Here is an 18,076-nt window from a genome sequence, read left to right on the forward strand (position 1 = left end):
GATATATGGGTTTCACATACTGAGACAGAGATGTGCTATTTCGCTTGCTGGGATGCTTTATCTGACAATTTTACATTTTAGTCATTTAGCAGACGCTCTTATCCAGAGCGACTTACAGTTAGTGAGTGCATACATTTTCATACTGGCTCCCCGTGGGAAACGAACCCACAACCCTGGCATTGCAAGCACCATGCTCTACCAACTGAGCTACAGGGGACTATGATGAGTCTTTCTGTCAGCGCGTGTCTCTGTCAAATACATTATCAATATTTAAATATTTATTTGGATGGGCAAGGAAGTACGGTAGGGCAGCCAGGATGTACGTTAGGTCGGGCAAGGCCCCCTAAGGCCCGCCCATAACGCTGGCCCTGGTAGAAATTCAACAACAAATGCCATTTGACCTGCGCATCTTTTTTCAGCATGTCAAAGTTAATCATTGTATGCCTCCTTGTTCAAGTGGTTTGCAACTGATTTCCATTTTTCTAATGGTTGTCAACTTGTCTAAATTTTTACCAACAATTATCACCAGGCAGCCAATGTGATCACCATCTTAGTCTCGCTCTCTCCTTTCAAACTCCCTGGCAGTTCTTGATGCTGTATTTTACATGCAGCAAGCAAGAGCAAGCATGTTAGGCCTACTGCTGCTAGGTAGCTCTCTCTCTGCTCTCCCCCTCCCCTCTGTCTGTCCTTGATTGCAGGAGTGAAGTCTGGTGTGCGGGAGTCACGGTTCCAGCTGCAGCTCATTCACCATAATCACCTCAGCCTTTAAGACGCGGTCAAACCTGCCACTCATCGTCAGATCATAGTCAAGTTGACCATATTATTGGAACCTGACTCCTGCCTCCGCTTCACTCCTGCCACCACCATCCTGCTTTCCACTACCGGACCTCCCTTTTGGACTCACCACGGAAACTAGGACATTACGGTACCACACCTGCTCTGAACCTGGATCTGTTACCCTCCCTGTAACCTGGACTTGCTCTTCCCCTATTATTGGAAACCTGGACAAATTGAACATTGTAAATAAACCTGTTAAACCTTCTCTGGCTCGGTGTAGTTGTCTGCATTTGGGTTCAAATCCAGTTTAATCATGACAGTATGATCTGACCATGATGAACCCAGCAGACTGTAGCTCGGATACCAACCCAGAGTGCACTCAGATTCGGACTGCCATAGCCAATCAGGGCATTTTACTTGGCCAACATGATACTTTGTTTAAGACTATTTCTGAGAACAGTCAGATGCTGTTTAATCAGATTCAATTACTCACCCATCAAGTGTCTGTCCTTACTACCCAAATTACATGGCATACAAACTGCTCCTCCAGCCCAGATCAGAGAGCCTTTTGATCCTGCTCCAGAGCGCTATGACGGGAACATGGGAACCTGTGGTGATTTTTTGACTCAATGCTCGCTAGTGTTTGAACAACAGCCCCTCACCTACGCCTCAGAGAGAGCCCGTATTGCCTACCTTATCAACTCTACTAGCGGTTCCGCTCGTTCCTGGGGATCCGCGGTCTGGGAGAGTCAGTCGGACATTTGCAACGCTTACGTTGCCTTCACCACTGAGATGAGGAAGGTTTTCGACCACCCCGTACGGGGCAAGGAGGCTGCTAAACGGTTGTTGTCTCTTCGGCAGGGGTCTTGCAGTGTGGCGGAGATGGCAGTGGAGTTTCGGACGTTAGCGGCAGTGAGTGGTTGGAATGACGAGGCATTACAAGGAGTGTTCATTAATGCTTTGTCTGAGACTTTGAAGGATGAATTGGTGTCATATGATGAATTGCCTACGCTGGATAACCTTATTTCACTCACCATCCGGTTGGATAATCGGATTCGGGAGCGCCGCCGGGAGAGGAGTGTTAATTCCAAGCAACCTGTCTGTCGTCAACCAACTCCTCCCCGCCTCTTCCCTACTGAGAAGGCCGAGTCTTCCGGAGTCGATACTAGGAGCACTGAACCCGAAGCCATGGAGGTGGGTCGTGCACGGTTGTCCTCAGAGGAGCGTGCACGTCGTATTCAGGGTCGGGCCTGCCTGTACTGTGGAGAAGCTGGTCATTTCGTTCCTTCCTGCCCAGTTCGTCCAGGAAAAGGGCCGGCTCATCATTAATGGGAGAAGTTTTGGTGAGCCGAACAGCGGATACTTCCTCTTCTCCCCGCATTCTGCTCCAGGCATCCCTCCAGTGGCAGGTCCAGGATTTCCCTGTTAGTTCGCTGGTTGACTCTGGTGCCGATGAAAGCTTTTTGGATCGAGAGTTGGCTCAACAAATGGAGTTAGAGACTGTTCTGATGGACCGTCCGCTGCAGGCTAAGGGTCTAAATGGACAATTGTTGACCCGTATTACTCATCAGACTGTCCCTGTTTGTCTCAGAGTGTCGGGTAATCATCAAGAGAGCATTCAATTTCACATAATTGACTGCCCACAGACCCCCCTGGTCCTTGGTATCCCCTGGCTCATAAGACACAATCCACACATTGATTGGGTGACAGGTAGAATTGTTTCATGGAGCACATTTTGTCATGTGAACTGTTTGTGTTCTGCTCAGACCCCTGCCAGCACTGTGCCTCAGCCTCCACTGTAGTCCATGGATCTCTCTGCTGTTCCTGACGTGTATCATGACCTGGCATCCGTTTTCTGCAAACACAGAGCTACTTCTCTTCCTCCTCACCGGCCATACGACTGCGCCATTGACCTCCAGCCAGGAGCCCCTCTCCCTAACAGTCGCCTGTACAATCTCTCCCGCCCGGAGACGGAGGCTATGGAGAACTACATGCGGGACTCCTTGGCGGCAGGTATTATTCGTCCTTCCTCGTCACCTGTAGGAGCGGGATTCTTTTTTGTTGGAAAGAAGGATAAGACCCTCAGACCCTGTATTGATTACCGTGGACTTAACAACATCACCATTAAGAACAAGTATTCTCTGCCTTTGATTAATTCTGCTTTTCCCCTCCTTCATGGTGCTACCATCTTTACGAAACTGGATCTACGAAATGCGTATCACCTGGTGCGCATTCGTAAAGGTGATGAATGGAAGACTGCCTTCAACACACCCTTGGGACATTTTGAGTATCTGGTCATGCCTTTTGGTTTGTCTAATGCCCCTGCTGTTTTTCAGGCACTCGTGAATGATGTCCTTCGGGACATGTTGAATCGTTTTGTTTTTGTCTATCTGGATGATATCCTGATTTTCTCAGAGTCCTCCCAGGAACATGAACTGCATGTGCGCCAGGTGTTGCAAAGGTTGTTGGAGAACAAACTATTTGTGAAGATGGAGAAGTGTGAATTTCATGTGTCTGAGACCTCTTTTTTGGGTTACATAATAGCTCAGGGGGAGTTGCGGATGGACCCAGCTAAGATCTCCGCGGTCACGGACTGGCCAGCCCCCTCCACCCGCAAACAACTTCAACGATTCCTGGGGTCTGCGAACTTCTACAGGAGGTTCATCAAGGACTACAGCCGCATTGCGGCACCACTCACCGCTCTCACCTCCATCTCACTACCGTTCGCTTGGAATGAAGGGGCCGAATCAGCGTTCGAAGAACTGAAACATCGCTTCGCCTCGGCTCCCATTCTGATGCAGCCAGACCCCGACCGCCAGTTTGTCGTGGAGGTGGATGTATCCGACACTGGGGTAGGTGCGGTGTTGTCACAACGTTCTCCTGAAGATAACAAACTGCATCCCTGTGCTTTTCTTTCACGGAAGCTTTCTCAGGCAGAGAGGAATTATGATGTTGGAAATCGTGAACTGCTCGCCGTTAAGCTGGCTCTCGAGGAGTGGCGGCATTGGTTGGAGGGGGCGGAACAACCCTTCATCGTTTGGACGGATCACAAGAATCTGGCATACATCCAGTCAGCTAAGCAGCTCAATCCCCGTCAAGCCAGGTGGGCACTATTTTTTGGGAGATTCAATTTTTCTCTGTCCTACCGTCCTGGGTCACGCAACGTCAAGCCTGACGCCCTGTCTCGTGTTCATTCTGCTGTTGATACTGGTAGTAACCCTGAACCCATCTTACCTCCTACCTGCAGTATTGCGGCCATTAAATGTGACATCGAAGGGATTGTTAGACAGGCTCAACATCATCAAGCTGACCCTGGGAGCGGTCCTCCTAACCGGTTGTTTGTCCCTGAGTCTGTTCGCTCCCAGGTACTTCAGTGGGCTCACTCGTCTCCCCTTACCTGTCACCCTGGAGTTACTCGGACCCTTGACTTTGTGCGATGGAAGTTCTGGTGGCCCAGGATGGAGGCGGACACTCGAGCCTTCATTGCTGCTTGTACGGTATGTGCACGAAGTAGGAACTCCACCCAGGCCAGCGCTGGTCATCTACGACCTCTGCCTATACCCAGCCGGCCCTGGTCCCACATTGCATTGGATTTTGTCACTGGACTTCCCCCCTCATCTGGAAAGACTGTCATTCTTACTGTGATTGATCATTTTTCTAAGTTTGCTCATTTTTTGGTCCTACCTAAACTGCCCACTGCCAGAGAGACGGCTGATATTTTGGTTGAACATGTGTTCCGCTCTCATGGTCTACCCACTGATATTGTTTCTGACAGGGGTCCCCAGTTTGTCTCCCAGGTATGGAAAGCTTTCTGTAAAGCTTTGGGCATCACATCCAGCCTGTCCTCTGGATATCACCCCCAGACCAACGGGCAAGCCGAGAGAGCGAACCAGGAGATGGAGACCGCTCTCCGCTGTGTCACAGGGTCTAACCCTGGGTCTTGGAGCTCCATGCTTCCCTGGGTGGAATATGCTCATAACACCTTGACTAACGCTTCCTCTGGTTTGTCTCCCTTTCTGTGTGCTCTGGGTTATCAACCTCCCCTGTTCCCTTCTCAAGAGAGGGAACTGGCGGTACCCTCGGTGCAGTCCCACATGCGCCGCTGCTTCAAGGTCTGGAGGAAGGCCAGGGTAGCTCTGTCCCGAGCTTCGTCATACATGCAGAGGCAAGCCAACCGTCACCGGTCCCAGGCTCCCGGTTACTCTCCTGGTCAAGAGGTATGGCTTAAGTCACGTGATCTTCCATTGAAAGTGGAGTCTAAGAAGATGGCGCCGCGTTTTATAGGACCGTTCAAGATACTGTCTATTGTTAACCCCTGCGCGGTTAAGCTACAGCTTCCTGTCTCCCTACAGGTTCATTCCACTTTTCATGTTTCCCAGATTAAGCCTGTGTCGGTTAGTCCTCTGTGCCCGCCCAGGATCGTGGGTGGGGGTCCTGTCTACACTGTCCGGCGACTTCTGGATGTTCGCCGCCGGGGTCGTGGTTTCCAGTACCTGGTGGATTGGGAGGGTTATGGTCCTGAGGAACGTTCCTGGGTGCCCAGGAGCTTCATTGTGGATCCTGCTCTGGTCCGTGAATTTCATAGGTTACATCCCGATAAACCCTGTCGGCCGCCAGGTGGCGTCCGTAGAGGGGGGGGTACTGTTAGGCCTACTGCTGCTAGGTAGCTCTCTCTCTGCTCTCCCCCTCCCCTCTGTCTGTCCTTGATTGCAGGAGTGAAGTCTGGTGTGCGGGAGTCAGGGTTCCAGCTGCAGCTCATTCACCATAATCACCTCAGCCTTTAAGACCCGGTCAAACCTGCCACTCATCGTCAGATCATAGTCAAGATGACCATATTATTGGAACCTGACTCCTGCCTCCGCTTCACTCCTGCCACCACCATCCTGCTTTCCACTACCGGACCTCCCTTTTGGACTCACCACGGACACTAGGACATTACGGTACCACACCTGCTCTGAACCTGGATCTGTTACCCTCCCTGTAACCTGGACTTGCTCTTCCCCTATTATTGGAAACCTGGACAAATTGAACATTGTAAATAAACCTGTTAAACCTTCTCTGGCTCGGTGTAGTTGTCTGCATTTGGGTTCAAATCCAGTTTAATCATGACAAAGCATCTGTCCTCGAATAGGCTATTAGTACAGAAAAAGCTCCAAATATGTGTCCAACAAGCTATTGTGTAGTCTAGCTTTTCCAGGGACTCCACAAGATTTGATAGGAATAGATGAAGCAGCGGAGAGGCCTGGGTCCACATTTATCAAAGGTGTGTGCACACAAAAAAATACTCAACTTTGCATGCGCCAGTTTTCCTACATTATGAACTTGATGGGAAAGTGTGCGTATCTCCACGTCAATTTCAAACCATGCTTGTGCACAATGTCTAGAAGGTTGATCAACTGTATTGCAAGCAAATAGGCTTATTTGTTTGTGGGAAATGGGAGGCCCTGCATTCCTCTAAGGGTTTCCCTACCCAGATGGTTTGTAACGCTCCTCCTGAGCTGCCCACTCTTGATGACGTTGCACACATTAATCTGACACCACTGAAAGGGTACAGTGGCGGTTAACGGAGGTGGGTTGCAACTACATGATGATGGTCTCTGGCGTCACCAGAGCGGCCGCCTAGTGGCGCCACCACAGTGGTTGCCCTATCTTGGATGCGTGTTTCATGTGTCCAAAACGGAAATGGTAAGATTATGCAATCAAGAATGGTTCGCAAGAATGGAAAACCTGTTCCAACCACTTAATCAACCTTACCAACCCCATGGGGCCCATTTGTAAATATTCAGATAGATTTTCTACATATGTCTCCTACGTTCCAGAAAATGAAATACATGTTAGTTGTAGTAGACACCTATTCTAAATGGGTGGAAGCATTCCCCTATAGCAATGAGGAAGCAATAACTGTTGTCAATTGTTTGATGAGAGACATTATTCCCCGATTCGGAATTCCTCAGGGAATCGACAGCGATCGAGGACCCCATTTTGTTCTAAAAATATTAAGAGAGATGAACAAAGCCTTACGCATAGTGCACCATGTGCACACTCCCTACAATCCCCAGAGCTCGGGAATTGTTGAAAAAAACAATCAAACTTCAAAGCCCAGGCCCCTCCAGGAAAACAGCCACACCATTCCTTGGAACCGGGTGACTGGATCTTGATCAAGCAGCACGTTTGAGACGGGCCCTTGGACCCCAGGTGGAAGGGACCGTTCCAGATCCTGCTGACCACCCAGACTGCAGTGAAGTGCCAGGGCCAAAATCCATGCCTCCCACTGCAAGAGAGTCCCAGAGCCGGAAGAAGCCGAGACGACTGCTGCCGGAAAGCAGTAAAGGCACTGCAGTAATTCTGGGCCTGGTATCATGCCTGGCTCTGTTTATATTACTAGAGTCCAGTGAAGCAGGGCCGGGAGGGACTGAGACTGGAGTCTTAGCCACTCCTCCGCCGGGAAATCGTGGGCTCCCTAGGGAAGGGAGCTCAGAAGAAGGGGATTATGTACCCATCCCCACAGCTACACACTCATTTACTGACTCCCCTAGCCCAACCTTAATACCAACACCTTTCCCAACCTCACCTCACACTTACACTGATACTCCTTTTTCTCCACCAATCCAAAAACAGTTCACAAGAGAGACAGAGCAAGCACCACAGAAGAAGAGACGTTGATGCTCACCTGCACCAAGATGGACATTACAGCATTAACTACCTTTTTGTCCCTTTCTTTAAAATATGCTAAAGCAGTAAATCAGTCATCCTGTTGGGAATGCACACACATTCCTTTCACTACAAAAGGGGGAATCCCTTTGGGTGTTGTACCATTTGGTAAAGTAGATTATTTGGATACGTGTGACTGGATGAGTGAATGGCTGAAACAGACAAAAGGTGAAAAGATTGACCTATATTTGGACTTGGTCTGTGCATATATTGACGTTATCTTCAAAAATGAGACATTAGAGAATACAGATATAACATTTAACAATAGTTATTTCCTAGATTTCAATAGCTCCCGTAAACCCCCTATTTAACAATTACCAACCCCCCTATAGGAGCATTGTGCATGTTAAGGGAGACACGGTCTGATTATTTTATGGGACACAGCTCTTGTAAGTACATCATGAACATGACAGAGCCATATTCCTACTGTAGTATTAACTTTACACAGCGTATTGGTGCATTAAATGGCACCTGGTTCATCTGTGGGTGCAAGGTTTACTCATGGTTACCACAACAATGGACAGGATCTTGTTATATTGGGTATGTAACTCCCCACATGAGATGGTTAAAACTTCCTGATTTGCTCCTAGAAGCAAGAGAGCTATTACTGAGGCTGAGAGGTTCTTTGCAATTGCATTTCCAGGGTATGGGGTGTCGAAATTGGTCAGATAATCTATAAATATGGCAGCCTCCCTAGAACAACTGGTTAATAAAACTGTGGAAGGCCTTACCAGTCTCAACTCTGAAATGGTAGCGATCAGAACTGTGGCTATGCAGAATCTTGCCGTTCTGGACTAACTTTTGGCTGCCCAGGGAGGTATGTATAGCGCATTCGGAAAGTATTCAGACTCCTTGACTTTTTCCACATTTTGTTACGTTACAGCCTTATTCTAAAAGGGATTAAATTGTTTCCCCCCCCCCGCATCAATCTACACACAATACCCCAAAATGACAAAGCAAAAACAGGTTTGTAGAAATGTTAGCAAAAAAACACAAATAAAACGGAAATATTACATTTACATAAGTATTCAGACCTTTAATCAGTACATTGTTGAAGCACCTTTGGCAGCGATTACAGCCTCGATTCTATTTGAGTATGATGCTACAAGCTTGGCACACCTGTATTTGGGGAGTTTCTCCCATTCTTCTCTGCAGATCCTCTCAAGCTCTGTCAGGTTGGATGGGGAGTGTCACCGCACAGCTATTTTCAGGTCTCTCCAGTGATGTTCGATTGGGTTCAAGTCCGGGATCTGGCTGGGCCACTCAAGGACATGCAGAGACTTGTCCCGCAGCCACTCCTGCGTTGTCTTGGCTGTGTGCTTAGGGTTGTTGTCCTGTTGGATGGTGAACCTTCGCCCCAGTCTGAGGTCCTGAGCGCTCTGGAGCAGGTTTTCATCAAGGATCTCTCTGTACTTTGCTCAGTTCATCTTTCCCTCAATCCTGACTAGTCTCCCAGTCCCTGCCGCTGAAAAACATCCCCCACAGCATGAATCAAATCAAATCAAATTGTATTTGTCACATGCGCCGAATACAACAGGTGTAGACCTTACAGTGAAATACTTACTTACAATGCTTGGCATTCAGGCCAAAGAGTTCAATCTTGGTTTCATCAGACCAAATAATATTTTTTCTCATGGTCTAATTCCTTTAAGTGCCTTTTGGCAAACTCCAAGTGGGCTTTCATGTGCCTTTTACTGAGGAGTGGCTTCCCTCTGGCCACTCTACCATAAAGGCCTGATTTGTGGAGTGCTGCAGAGATGGTCGTCCTTCTGAAAGGTTCTCCCATCTCCACAGAAGAACTCTGGAGTTCTTTCAGAGTGACCATCGGGTTCTTGATCACCTTCCTGACCAAGGCCCTTCTCCCCCGATTTCTCAGTTTGGCCGGGTGGTCAGCTATAGGAAGAGTCTTGGTGGTTCCAAATGTCTCCCATTTAAGAATGATGGAGGCCACTGTATTCTTGGGGACCTTCAATGCTGCAGACGTTTTTTGGTACCCTTCCCCAAATCTGTGCCTCAACACAATCCTGTCTCGGAGCTCTACGGACAATTCCTTCGACCTCATGGCTTGGGTTTTGCTCTGACATACCCTGTCAACTGTGGGACCTTATATAGACATGTGTGCCTTTCCAAATAATGGCCAATCAATTGAATTTACCACAGGTGGACTCCAATCAAGTTGTAGAAACATCTCAAGGATGATCAATGGAAACAGGATGCACCTGAGCTCAATTTCGAGTCTCGTAGCAAAGGGTCTGAATACTTATGTAAATAAGGTATTTCTGTTTTTCATTTTTAATACATTTTCTACAATTTCAAAAAACCTGTTTTCACTTTGCCATGATGGGGTATTGTGTGTAGATTGATGAGGGAAAAAAATAATTTCATCCATTTTAGAATAAGGTTGTAACGTAACAAAATGTGGAAAAAGTCAAGGGGTCTGAATAGTTTCCAAATGCACTGTATGCTGTCATTCGAACTGAGTGCTGCACATACATACCTGATGAATCAGAACATGTTGAAAATTTGGCTGATCTGATCCATAAGGAACATGGGAACCCTGACTTGGTTGTCAGACATGTTCGGGTCTTGGAGAGCGACTATTGTACAATATGTTTTCTATGCCCTCATGTTGTTAGTTTCTATTGTTGAAATAATATGATGCATTAAGAGTCTGTGTAGTATCTGTACAAAACAGTTAACTACCAATATAATGATGTAATGAACTGTCCTACTGTCGGCTGAAGATGACTGTCCAACAGGCGATGACAATGCTTATTGTCATAGAAATGATCCCGACCCATATGAATCTGACAATAATGATGTGTATGTCAAAGCGTTAGCTTTAATGCCTTACTCCTCCTCCTCTCCTAACCATGAACTACCAGAAGTGATATTTCCCTGTCTGTTCCGATGTTCCTATAGAGGACATAAATGCTTATGGTGTAGCAAGAGTTTTTCCAAGACAAAGAATGGTCATTACCACCATGTAGGCCCATATGATTGTGCCCTTTGTCAAAGAAGTGACTGTCACATTTGCAATTATGTTAATTAACGCAAGATTTTGAAGCCTCTCTGATTAGACACAGAGAAGATAACGTTTCCCTTTGATTGATTGCTGGTATAGTTGTTCTTATGGAAGTCTCCATAGCACAAAAGGGGGAATTGTGAAGGAAAAATTAAGCTTAATGACATTTGTGTTAGACAACTGTACTGTGTGCTTTAAAGCTATTATCCAAGATGAACTAGAACCGGACAAATTTGGATTTGAGGTAGGGGAGTATGAAACGTGACAATCCGACATGTGGATACCTACAGTATATGTATGTCTTATATAATAGATAAGCTTGCCAAGAAAAGAGAATACTGATCTAAACCAGATGTTCCTTGCCTACATAAGCTAAAATGTATTTGTGTCTAAGAGAGTCCAATGCTGGCTGCGTCCAGAAAAGGTCTCCTCTGCACAGGTCACTATTGAATAAAACCTGGGTGAATACGTAACAGTTTTCTCAACTACAAGAGCAGATTTTTCTACAACAGTAACACACAAACATAGACACATCACATAACCCCCACACGCGCAACCACACAAACACACACAAACACACACAGACTCACCTGCAGTGCCTGTGCACTCCTGCTACTGTCTCAATGATGGAGCACTCGCCCTCGTTGAGGCAGAAGGCCAGGTCCTTGTCGTCGATGCATGACTTGAAGACATCCGAACGCAGATTAGGGAATGTGGGGGCCACTGTGAAAAGGAGAGAGAGAAAGAGAGATGTTACTGGTTGTCACAGAGAGACCGTTTTGCTTTGGGTAACATATCAACTTCAGAACCACAGCAAAAAACAACAACATTTCTTTATCAAGAAAGAAAGATGACAGAGAGAGAAAGAGAGAGAGGTGTCCAAAATGAGCAAAAAAGATTGCAATTCTATGCTTCTGTATTTCTGTCAGGAGTAATTTAACCTGGATTATTACTTGATTTGGGTTATTGTATAAACAGTAAGGATTTTTTTATGTTATGCCAAATATCTTGGCCCTATGATCGTGGCCTATTTTCATCATACATGCATCATACATGCAGCTTCCATACACACTGGCAAGGCTACTCGGGAGCTTGCGGTGCTATGTTGATATGAATAATATTCAGTAGCAGGTGTCACAACACGGCGGGTCAGAGTCAATAGGTTAATGGAGAGGAGCTAAGTAGACACTGCAGTCTCTCTCCACTCCTTCTTGTTAATCATCAACAATGTTGACATCAACTGCAGTAAGGAGAGATACACAGATACATGAACAAACCGGTCTGCATCAACTCAGTAATCATTTGTTGAATGGGAAATCATTAATTGTTCCCTGAGGAGGCTTTGATATAAAGATTATCAGAATAATGCAAACATTTGATGTATAGTACATCAACAATATGGATACTCTGGACTGTGAAAAATGTTTGTTTTGGTAAGAATGTACAAAAGGGTGAAGAATGTTGATAAATACACTCTTAGGAATAAAGGTTAAGAGCTCTATTCAATCAGATCCACTTTAGCCGACATCCGCATAGCAGTTGTTTTGTCGGAGGTGTCGGAAGTGGAACTGAATGAGAGCTGTCAAATTCACAAGTGGCTCCGGGCATTATATGTAAAGTGGACATTGCTATTGGCTGCACGGAGTCACATTAACAGCAATCCCATGGAGCCTTGTTTACAAGTTGAACACTAGAATGTGAGATATAATCTACACCTCGATTAGGATGATAGAAATCCTCATTGTTTTGTTTAAAGATTTTTCAAGTTGAGCGAAATTATTTCTATATAGCCTAAACTTTCTCGTGCTGACCTTCTAACATGAGTGGAGCGGGTGTGACTTCGTGACAATGATGCAAGAGTAGCTGCTCACTGATTTGACGTCTCCAACGCAGTTCCACCTCCAACACCTCTGTTGCCGGTGTCATGGCTCAATTCCATCATGGCCACCTAATCATCCCCCTCATTCCTAATTGGCATATATCACTCCTCACCTTTCCAACTAATAGCTGATGTGTGGTGAGAGTTCTGGCACAAAAATGGTCGCCATGCATCACTGAGGTGTGTGCTACACATTGATGGTGGATGAGGTGAGTTTCCCCCTACTATGTAACGCGCTTTCAGTACCTCAGTTTGTAGAAAAGTGCTATGTAAATCCAATCAATTATTATTAATTAATATTATTTGTATACGATCATATATGTCTCTCTACTATGCATGGGAATAGTTGGGAACAGATTTCCAAAATAAAAATCACTTGGAGCTGATTTCCTGGTGTTTTACAGTCTTTTATGTCCAACAATGAAAATGCAACGAAACAAAAAAGGTCATTTTTTTTAATTTTTTTTTCAGAAAACTTGGGGGGGCAAATAAAACTTCCCAATTTGGCCCGCGGGTCGCCAGTTGGGGAACCCTGATCTCGCTCCTTAGTTTTGTTCTTAAAGGGGTACTTTAATTAAGAATATACCATTTAGCAGACGCTTTTATCCAAAGCGACTTACAGTCATGTGTGCATAAATTTTTTACGTATGGGTGGTCCCGGGGATCGAACCCACTACCCTGGCGTTACAAGCGCCATGCTCTACCAATTGAGCTCTACCAATAGTTCTAGGTACATAATTGTACCCCAGTTCATACCTTACGCCTCGATCACACCGACAGCGTCATTGCGTTTTGGTACACCAGAGGTACATTCATTTCCATTGGAACGCTGCATTTGCCTTGCAGCATTGTGTTGCAGAGGCATTTGCAGTGCGTTCTGTGTGGTGCATACTTTGAGTTTATCGAACGTGTGCATCAAATTGTATGTGTACACGGCTTGACAGAAATGGTAGTAGAAGGTGAATGTTGAACTTTTGTTGCACACATATCCAGATGATGCTGTACCGTTTTGCGCAATGACGCTGTCGGTGTGATCGCTAAGCAGCTAACTTCGAAGCAGTGTGCCGATGCGTGTATCACTTTATCAGTACAAGTACATCATCAATATGAGGAGGTGGAGCCGTACTGGATGGCCCGCCGTTTTACAAGCTCCGACCCAACTTTGCTATTTTGTGATAATTGTATTGTTTATTTTTTGTCTACTTTCACGTAATGTATCCGCTATTATTTCTTACAACCGAAAAGAACTCTTGAACATCAGATCGGAAGTTACTTACCCCAATTCTGGCTTCTACTTCGACTCATCTGCCCTGGGCTTTCTCTGTAATTCCAACCCAATTTTCGGGCTACCGAAGACGAAACGCCAGTGTTACAGAGGTAAAAGTGGGGGGATCTTGGTGAGATTAAGGCGAAGGGAAAACCGGCCACCTCTTCCCTCCATTCTACTGGCGGATTTACAGTCAATTGATAATAAGATGGATGACCTCCGATCGCGGATTTGCTACCAACTGGACTCGGAATTGCAATATTCTTTGCTTTTCAGAAACATGGCTCTCAGACAAGATACCCCCCACGGCTATCCAACTCGATGGATTCGCCATTCACCGGGCGGACAGGACAGTGGAGTCAGGGAAATCGAGGGGGGAGGGGTTTGCCTCTTCATCAACCCCAACTGGTGTGCTAATTCCAGCGCAGTGGAAGTGTCGACCCACTGTTCACCCGTCTTGGAATACCTTATGGTCAAATGCCGAACCTTCTACCTCCCGAGGAAGTTTTCAGCTGTTATCGTGACTGCTGTATACATTCCACCTCTGGACACTAAAAATAATAAACTGGAGCTTAACGAACTGTACAAGGCTATAAACAAAGAACCCCTACACCCAGAGTCTGCCTTTCTGGTTGCTGGTGATTTTAATTACATGCCCAACTTCCATCAACACGTCTCCAACGCCACTAGGGGCGAAAAAGTCCTAGGCCACTGCTATTCTACCTACAAGCAAGCATACAAGGCCCTCCCTCGTCCGCCATTCGGCAAATCAGATCATGACTCCTTGCTTCCTGTTAACAAGCAGAAGCTGAAACAGGTAGTACCCGCGATTCACTCCATTAAGAAATGGTCACCAGAATCAGAGATTATGCTTCAGGAATGCTTTGCTAACGCTGATTGGAATATGTTTCGAGACTCTGCTGATAACATTGACGAGCTAACCACATCATTAGAAAATGCATCGGCGACATTGTACACACGGTGAAGGTTCGCTGCTTCTCCAATCAAAATCCTGGATTAACAAAGAGGTTGGCAATAGACTAAAGAGCAGGGCTATTGCACACAGAGCTATCGCAGACAACCCTGATGCTACGACCAAAGACAGGAATAAGTACAAGAAGTCCCGCTATGACCTCCGCAGAGTCATCAAAGGAGCAAAAGGACAATATAGGAATAAGGTGGAATCATACTACACAGGCTCCGCCACCCACCGCATGTGGCAGGGGCTACAGTCTATTAAAAAGGAAGACCCAATCGTGATCCGCCCAACGATGCTTCTCTACCAGACCAACTCAAAGCATTCTATGCACACTTTGACAACAACAACATCGTACTAGGTGTGAGGGCCGGCTCATTACCTGTATAAAATACATCTGGGAGCCAGAAATCTTTCTAATTGAGAGGGGGTCAAATACTTCTTTCCCTCATTAAAATGGAAATCAATTTATAACATTTTTGACATGCGTTTTTCTGGATTTTGTTGTTGTTATTCTGTCTCTCACCGTTCAAATAAACCTACCATTAAAATTATAGACTGATCATGTCTTTGTCAGTGGGCAAACGTACAAAATCAGCAGGGGATCAAATACTTTATGATCAGACCTTGATGCTCTTTTGCTCATTCAAAGGATTGAACTAACTAATGAACTGCAAATCTAGTGTAATAACAGCGATAATTGTCAGGTTGACAATTTTCTTTAAAGCCAGAATCCTTTGGTGAAAAACTGCCACGTCCGTTTGGGATATTACAACAACAAAGAAGTCACTGCAAATAACAAACACTGTTTTTTCCCCCCCTGAGTAATTGCACATGCAATAGTACAGCAGAAGATGTATATTTTGACCATGCTGCCGGATGTTTCTCTCCTTTGTTTTATCAACAAAACAAAAACAAAGGCGCTGGGGCGAACAGTGGTGCTGTTTCCCCAAATGCGTATTTGATATTTAATGGCATCCTATATGTACTGTATGTATAGAGGTTTATCTGTTTAAGCGCAAATACCCTGAATTTGGGGACTTTCGTTATATATTTTTCTTTATCAAGGTAATCTGCTTATAAATCAGCCTCTGTTAAGCCAATTCGCAATCGGAACAGTTTGGGCTGAGCCATGCTTCCCAGCTTGATTTGAGTGTGCCTTACAAGACTCTGGGGTATCGGGTTACATATCCACAGCCATTGGATGCTGGGAAGTCCCGACTTAACTTTAATTCGCTGGTCGGCCTGTCGGTCAATTTGTGGCAGAAGGACATGTCGGACCCTCATAGGCTGCATAGCGTTGGGAAGCTAAGAACCTTCCGCAACGATAGCAACTCCCATCGTTCTACGACAAACACAAATGGTTTTATATCAAATGTAATAAAACAAACAATAATATTTGTAGATGTGAAACAAAACTACTTTGTGTTCATCACAGACGGACAACTTTATAGGAGATGAAAGCTGAGATCGTAACAAATTCATAGAGTCACTAGCCAACTCTGAGAGTTTCAGGGGAGGGAGACAATGAATGAAAGCTGTGACCCAAAAATAAGGCTACCTTTCTCTGCCCACTAGTTCAGGGGTATTCAAACTTTTCTTGCCCAGGGACCTCCACACAGGCAAGCCGGCGACACAGGGACCCTAATCATATGTTAGCAACAAAAACATATTATCATCTTGTCTTATCATCAGGTGAATGATAATGGCAAGGATAATTAATCAACTTTTTAAAATGAACAGATTTGATGGATAGTTTTTCATTATTTTGACCTCCCCACATTATAATTTTACATTTCAACTATCATATGCAGTATGTGCTCAAATGCATTTTTGGTATGGAAATACTCAAACCCTTACCCCTCTGTAAAATCCTTCTTAAAAAATATTCGAATGGTACTGCACTGTTTCGCTATGGCTTTAGTCATCAATCTAGCAAGGGAGCAATATTCTATTAATGTAGTAATGTTTCCCCCCACCCCTAGAAAGCTATGACCTTTGGCATTCACCTGGAATGGTTTATTTAAGTCTGAGAAAAACACTTTTCAACCCATATGATCTAGTACACAATAAAAGTATAATAAAACATATACAAATATTATTTAAAAAATATATGAATGAATAAGCCTTTTCATACTTTATAATATGTCCATATTAAGTTATAATCCGTTTTAGGAACATCTACCTAACATTTACCCAAAATATTTCGCCTTCTTTATTACTTTAATAGACATATCATGACATTAGCGATAGTCAAAAACGTTTAAATTTGTGAATGTCTAAATCAACATTTGGGCCATTTGAACAGCGTGCATCCCTCCTATAGACAAGAGGAGAAGGGCTATGTAAAATGATTGATTTTGTCGTTCTGAGCATATGCAATGTGTCTGCCTCCGACTTAATTTTACTTATTTTAGGAAGTGTGTAGGTCACATTCTTTATCGTAGAGCTATGCAAGTTATGTATTTAGATCCGCCTGCTCGAGACAAATTCAGCGATTGCTTTGCCATGTCTGTGCCATGAAGCAGTCGAGCTGGATAAATGTTTTTCTATGGACCGCCCTTTTGACGTAACGTTGCGGGGAAGTGTTATAAATTGGTGTAGTGATGAAGCCGACCACCAGAGGGAGGTAAATACAAGTTTATTCGACAGAGGACCTTTACATGGTCCAAGGAAGGTCTGGATTGCTGTCTTCTGACAGGAAATCAATAAGTCATGTAAACAAATACATATATTTTTTTGTAATTCTAGTGGCCGATTTCAAGGACTGTCAGCTTAAGGAGGTTTTAAGAGCACCTGACCAATTCTGCTATTTTGTCTTTTTTTGTGCTGATCTTAACCGTATTTGTACATAATGTTTCTGCCATGGTTTCCTATGACCAGAAATAACTTCTGGATATCAGAACAGTGATCACTAACTTTTGGATGAAGATTTCTACTTCAACGAGTCGAAGGCGCAGGACATACTGCTCACCAGGACCTAATTCCCGAGACACGGAAAAGAAAAAGGCGTCTTACATAAACTGCCTCTACCCTCCATTCTATTGGCGAACGTACAATCACCGGAGAACAAACTGTACGAGCTCCGTTAGAGACTATCCTATCAACGCAACCTGAAGAACTGTAATATCTTATCTTTCACAGAGTCATGGCTGAACAAGAACAAGGATAATATACATCTAGCTTGGTTTTCTATGTATCGGCAGGACAGAACGGCAGCGTTGGGTAAGCTCAAGGGATAAGGTGTGTGGCTCTTTGTTAACAACAGCTGGTGCGCAATCTCTAATATTAAGGAAGTTTCAAGGTTCTGCTCGCCTGAGTTAGAATACCTAATGATACACTGTAGACCATACTATTTACCAAGAGAGTTTTTCGTAGCTGTCTATTTACCACCTCAAACTGATGCTGGCACTAAGGCCGCACTCAACGAACTGAATAGGG

At 45.1% G+C, this 18,076-nt stretch overlaps 1 protein-coding gene across 1 annotated transcript in view; it reads right to left on the reverse strand.

Moving 5' to 3' along the window:
• Window positions 1–18,076, reverse strand: part of LOC311100511 (pro-neuregulin-3, membrane-bound isoform-like) — a gene marked incomplete at both ends in the record, with an annotated part of 420,377 nt that overhangs the window by 229,456 nt on the left and 172,845 nt on the right. The window contains one exon of the mRNA XM_084141433.1: window positions 11,104–11,236. Within this exon, the coding sequence (XP_083997559.1) occupies window positions 11,104–11,236 (133 nt within the window). The remainder of the gene's footprint in view (window positions 1–11,103; window positions 11,237–18,076) is intronic.

Source organism: Coregonus lavaretus (genome assembly GCF_964263955.1).
Source record: "Coregonus lavaretus genome assembly, chromosome: 25".
NCBI lineage: Eukaryota > Metazoa > Chordata > Actinopteri > Salmoniformes > Salmonidae > Coregonus > Coregonus lavaretus.